This window comes from Talpa occidentalis, unplaced genomic scaffold (genome assembly GCF_014898055.3).
Source record: "Talpa occidentalis isolate TD23 unplaced genomic scaffold, MPIMG_talOcc4v2.1 talOcc4.12, whole genome shotgun sequence".
Lineage (NCBI taxonomy): Eukaryota > Metazoa > Chordata > Mammalia > Eulipotyphla > Talpidae > Talpa > Talpa occidentalis.
Window position 1 is genome coordinate 40735645 of NW_023601212.1, and position 6008 is coordinate 40741652.

Consider the following 6008-nt stretch of genomic DNA (forward strand, 5'->3'; position numbering starts at 1 on the left):
CCCACCCCATCCTGGTTACCCTCTGGGAGCACGGGGAAGTCTCGAAGCTCCAGGACAGGACCAGCCAAGCTGACAGGTCGACTTGCCCAGGCCCGCGCACGCACGCACGCAAACGGCCCCCACACAGCCCCACCTCACCCCGCAACCAGCCCCGTCGACTGCCTTACACACCCGCCCCTGCGCTGGCCGGCCGACCTAGTGCCTTGTTCTCACCCCCGTGCTGGCGGAGCGGACGCCGCGCTCTGGGTCCCAGAGGGGCCGGGTGGCTCAGACGACCCACCGTTCTCCCACCCCGACCGTGCTGAACGGACCCCCCCCCACACACACACACACGAGAGAAAATAAAGGAGCAATAAAGTCACGAGAACTTTTGTCCCCCAATTGAGAGCCCGAGGGGCAACCCAGCCCCGCCTCTGCTCCCCCACCCATCCTGGGGCGCCCCCTTCCCCCGCAAGCCAGCCTGGGCCAGCCCCGCTTCGGCCCCTCCCGGGAGACCCGTGCGCCCGACCAGCACCAGCATCGCGGACCGAAAAGGCCGCCCGTCCCGTCAAACAAGTTTCTTCTTAGGCTAAGAAACGCAGTATATACGAGTATCTCTATATATAGTACTAATGGATTTGGTGTGCTTCCCCCTTAGCGTCCCCTGTCCCTCCGCTCCTCCTCCTTCAGCCTGGTCTCCTCTCTGCCCTCCACCCCGTCTCTGCACTGAGATACATAAGAAACAAGGGTAGTTTACTGTCTGTTTTGTTTTCTGGGTTTTCAGTGTCCTAGCGGAATGCAAGTAGGCAGCCAGCCCGTCTGTTCCCTCTTCGCCCTCCCCGCCCCGCCCCGCCCCGCCCCGCCCCCGTCACTGCGCTTCTGTTATACCATCTTTGCCTGACTCTCCGGCTTCTCCATTGAATGGCTAATGTGTATGTGAAATAAAGAAATAAAGAAAAACAAAAGCAAGACCCCTGAGCCTTCGCTAATGCGCCCGTACGCGACCGAATCAGGGCGGGAGGGGAGAGGCCCCCGCGCGGGTCTTGCCCGTTCTCCGCCAGCCTGGCTGTCGGAGGCCGTCGAGGAACGTCTAACCTTGCGCTTCCAGAAGGGGGCGCCGCGAGAAGGGCGAAGGCTCCTTGGTTCCTCCCCACCTCTCGGTGACCCCAGCCCGGGGTTGGGGGGAGAAAAAAAGAAGCACACGAGGGTCTTCTGACCGCGCTACCATGTTGGTTGGTCAACCTCGCGTTCTGAAGGGGAGCGCGGGCAGGCAAGGCCACGTCCAGTGAACGGTGAGTGACTGCAGGGCACCTGGGGGCGACCGTCGTCCTTCCAGGCCCCACACTCCTCCCTTAGGTGCTGTCCTCACCGATCCCTCTTTGCGGGAGTTCGCTCCTGGGCAGGCGCAGCGCGTAACCCGCCCCTTCCTGGACAGCCCGGGTTGCGCTCCCAGTGCCCACCGCACAGGCTGAAGGCGAGAAAGTCACCGCACCTCTGGGCTCACTGCCGCTTGTTCCGTCTTGATGGGCCGGGCCGCCCCATCGGGACTGCCGTCAGGGCAGGCCTGGGGTGCCGACTGTTGGCGCGCCACCAGCTCCGCCCTGCGGCAGGGCCCACACCGGGAGCTGTCATCTGCGCCTCGGTGGGCCGGCCGTTTTCGGGGCCCCGTTGGGGCGGGGCTCGCGGCGAGAGCGGCTGCCTGGTCGCGCAGGAGCCGCACCAGGAAGCCAATGTATTTCATGGCAAGGCGCAGCACCTCGTTTTTGCTCAGCTTCCGGTCGGGTGGATGAGTAGGCAGCAGCTTCCTGAGCTCAGCAAATGCGCCATTCACGTTCTGCTGCCGCCAGCGCTCTCGGCTGTTGGTGAATACACGCCGGGCCACTTTCTGGGGCTGGTGCCCTAAGGACAGGATGGGGACAGGATTGGCGCCCCCAACAGCCTCACCTCAAATGCCCAGCACCCTTATGGGGACTTCAACACAAGTTCCCCCCTCCCCAAGGGATCCACAGGAAAAGTGCACAGATAACTCTTCTGCCAGGGAGCACCTCCTACCCCCAGAGGCGCCTGGACAAGGACCATCACAGGCCCAGGCTGCAGGCAGCTGGGGACTCTGACCCCTGACTGTCCACACCTTTATGCCACTGGCTGAGATTCCAGTCTAGGGCACTGTCTCATGGCCCTCACTCTGAATGTGTCCCTGGGTGTGGCTGGGTGTGCTCCTGAATTTAAGAGTATTCTTGTTGTGATTGTGGTTTGTCCATGTCTCTAGTGGCTGTACAACTCATGGTATAAATGGCTGTGGTTGTGTGTGCTTGTTGCCACGTGGTTGTGGTCTTGTGGCTGTGTCATGCATGGCCGTGGTTCTCCGGCTGACTTGTGTGGCCAAGGTCCTAAGTGGCTGTGGTTGTGTGGCTGTCTCTTGCATGGTTGTTGTCCCATAGCTGTTTTCCATTTGGCGGTGCATTCCAGGGGAGCTGTGATTCTGTGGCCCCAGTGCCATGCTGCATTTGCTATTACTGTGGTCTGTTGGGTAGCTGTGATTGGGACTGAGTACAGAGCCCATTATGGGCTGTCCTCTGTATATCTCAGTGTGCACTGGCTATCCCTCCCCATGTATGGGACAGCCATGGGCCCCAGACAGCTACAAGCCAATATACTCACCCTCAGCCAGCTCTAGCTCACAGTGGCTTGGTCTCCTCTTCAGCCTGCTGCTGGGAAAGATGCCAAAAGGTCCTGCCGGCCCAATGTAGAGGCTGTAAGGGGTTGTGGGTCACTAATGCCTTGTGGGCAAGCACCCTGGCCCTGCATTCCTCCCTAGGCCCTGCCCCCCACTCCACTGACCTGTTAAGAAAGGGGTGAGGGTGGTAATGCAGGGCCAGGGCAGGTGGGGCGGGTCCCAGGGTGGAGAGTTGCAGCAGTGGGGAACGCAGGGCACTTAGTTCCGTGGTGGCCATGGCTGCCCCTGGGGGCCTTGTGTGGCCCAGGCTGATGACTGGCACGCCAGGGGGCAGTCTGGGGGGTGAAGCATCTCTGTGGCCCACCTCATTCACCTTTGGGGGCCTAGGCAAGGCAGGCGTGGGTGGTGGGGCAGGTGCTGGGCTGGGGGCACACACCATCTTGGCCTTCTCAGTCATGGTGGGGCCCACCTCTGTGTGGGCCTGGGGCGGGCACATGGACCCCGAGGGGGAGCTCACCTGTGGGAGGGAAGGAAACCAGTGGAGAGGGGGATCATATGCTATACCTTCCTTAGCCCAGTTCTCAAATGGGGGGGGGGTGGCAGTTCAGTGGGCAAAGGCAGGTAGGGAGTGGGACCAGAAACAGCTAGGGCATGGGAGGGAGTCCAACACAAAGGCAGGAAGATGTGCCCAGTGAAGCGCTAGGGAGCACTGAACCCAGTAGGGCCATCTGTGATCCATTTGTGACCCATGAGGGTTTCAGTGGCCCAGCCCCAGAGCAAATTTCCCTTCTTACAGAATTCCCTTTCACCTGGAACCTAGAGGTAGGAGCAAGGGAAGGACCCATGACTGACCCTATGATCTTCAAGATTACCCTGTAACCCTCAGATCTGATCCTGAGACCCCCCTCGACACCCTGTGACCTTGGAATCCCTCCAGGATTGATTCTGAACCTTCACTGACACCCTCCTCCCCTAGGCTGACCATGTGGCCCTCAGCAATGATCCTTGCCATTGCCTCAAGGTCTGACCCTGAAAGTCCTCCATAATCACTCCGGTGAACCCACCCCCAATGAAAGTCTCCCTTACTAACCCCGTGACCCCATTGCTGATACCATGACCCCAAACACCATGACCCCAAATGCTGATCCCAGGATCCCCATACACTGACCCCATTGACCTCCACCCTCCTTACTCCCATCAGTATGCACCCCTTGGCACACTGCTTAGATGTCCCTATTCAAGGACTCCTGGCTCCTTTGCCCAGTCTTCCCTAGCTAGACCCTGGGGAAGCTTGCCTGGCTTCTTACTTAGTAGGTTCCTGCTGATAAATGAATGAATGAATGAATGAATGAGTGAAGGAAGGAATTCGAGCCGGTCCCTTCTTACCCCGGCACTGGTCCAGCTGCCTGGTGAATGCCCTGGCTCTGTCCTTCAGGGCGAGCGCTTGGGACCAGGAAGTGGGTTCCAACTTCAGGCTAGGCACTGGAGGCCCCACTCAGGCCTGGAGTCTGCCCTCCTAGCCGCTGAGGGCCAGCTGCTGGTCAGGCCTCTCCTGGAGCTCCCAAGGGCTGCAGGCAGCAGCCTGGGTCCCTCGAGGGAAAGTGAGCAGCTCCGGACAAACCCACCTTCTCCCCACCCTTGTCGGCCGGGTTTCCTCCCTCTCACCCCCAGCACAGCGGCCGGAGGATGCTGGACGGCGCAGATAACTGCCTGGCCGCCTGGCTGTGCCTGATAAGGAGCCGGGCTGACCCTGGAGGAAACCAGTGGGCGGGGATCTCTGAGCCATGACCTCTCAGCGCCGCCCCCTCAGCCAGCAGAAGCAGGACTCAGTGGTCACGCCTTGGGGGCCTCACCTTCAATCCCCTTAAGCAGTGGAGGGACCCCCTGCCCTCTGAGGACCCCAGCCCCAGCGCACAACTGGAAACGAGGCACCAGGGAGCACCATAGAGGGGAAAGAGGCAGGGGGCAGTAGCCTTCACCTTTGAACACCCCTTGCTTTAGTGTCTATGCAGACGGGGGTGAAAGAGAACTGTTTCCGGTGCTGCTGGGGCCTCGTGACCTAGGGGCGCCTCTTCCAACTCTCCACCCCCAGCCTAGTTCCTCTTTTTACAGAGCCTTTCCTCCACCCCCATCCTAGAGAGGACACAGGAGGGAGGCCTGTTCTGACAAGTTTGACCTTGGTTGTTCAGTTGGGCAGGCGTCCTGAGACACCACGCTCTAGCCATACCACCTTTCCAGGCCTGGGAGGGCAAGAGGAAGTGCCACACCTGGGGGGAAAGTGGGCATTTTCTAGGGTGTCAGAACTAGCAGAACTTTTCAAGGGACATCTCCAGTACTGTCCTATATTGGCCTCATTAACAGGATCACATAGCCTTAGCTCTGCACACCCCGGCCCTCAACCCATAGCTCTGAACATGGTAAATGGTGGTTAAGGGATGTTGGGCAAATATCCCAGGGTAGTAGTGAATCCTACAACCATGTGGGCCCAGGGGGCAACTCTGTAGACTGTTCCTCATCCCCAAGCACAGTCCTACCTGTCAAGCTATGACCTCTGAGTCTCTGGGTGACTAACAGGATCTCCCATGCAGACCCTCAGCAGCTACCCAGCACCACCACTACCACCACCCTCCCGGGAATGGAGTGAAAGGCAGTACTCCAAAACCCAAGCCTCAGGGAGGTGAGAGCTCCAGTTCTGGGCACAAGTTAACTTGGATATCCCAAGGATTATGATTTTACAGCCCGGATGCAGGAAGATGAAGGTGCTAGGAGCTACCATGTGGCAGTGTGGGAATTCTACCCCCAAATCTCAGTTAATGTCGCTAACACCGTCCTGGGGGGAGGAGATGCAGCAGCCTGCTGGGTGCCTCAGTGTGTGCCCCCTCGGGCCTCTGGGCAGGAAACACCTGGTCTGGAGCGGATGCACCAGGCGCCTGGTTCCGGCCTGATTTCCGCCCCTGTGGCCCTGGGTGGGAGGGGGAGTGAGCCGGACCAGAGAAACCACGCAGGAGGAGGCGTGGTGCGAGGCCACGTGGAGGATTGGTGTCTGGAGCCGGCTGTGGGTGCCAAGGCTTGGGGAACAGCAAAGGCTTCCTCGGGCACAAGGCTGCCACCATGTGGCCTTGTCAGGATCTGCAAGCACCAGCGATGGGATGCAGGACAGACTGCCTCACAGACAGATGGGTCAGCTCCCATCACCCATACAGACTGAATACCCTAAACAGAAATACTGACACTACCAGCCATGCAGAAACAAAAACAAGATTCAGAGTTCCTCCAGGTAGTTAAAACAGATGGACAATGCAGCAGACATGAAAGCTGGAGAGGTGGACAGACAGGCCATAGGCAGCCTCCC

At 59.6% G+C, this 6008-nt stretch overlaps 1 protein-coding gene across 2 annotated transcripts; it reads right to left on the reverse strand.

The window, feature by feature from the left end:
* Positions 1 to 849: 849 nt before the first annotated feature.
* Positions 850 to 4371, reverse strand: LYL1 (LYL1 basic helix-loop-helix family member). Of its 2 annotated transcripts, XM_037505952.2 has the most exons (4): positions 4043 to 4371; positions 2821 to 3173; positions 2641 to 2732; positions 850 to 1878 (listed from the first exon to the last, which is right to left on the reverse strand). In XM_037505952.2, exons 2-4 carry the CDS (start codon positions 3150 to 3152, stop codon positions 1463 to 1465), a joined length of 840 nt encoding a protein of 279 aa, XP_037361849.1. In that variant the 5' UTR covers positions 3153 to 3173; positions 4043 to 4371; the 3' UTR covers positions 850 to 1462. The 2 variants fall into 2 exon arrangements, with proteins under 2 accessions (XP_037361849.1, XP_037361850.1); XM_037505953.1 differs by lacking the exon at positions 4043 to 4371 and having other exon boundaries at positions 2821 to 3411.
* Between the last annotated feature and the right edge of the window lie 1637 nt (positions 4372 to 6008).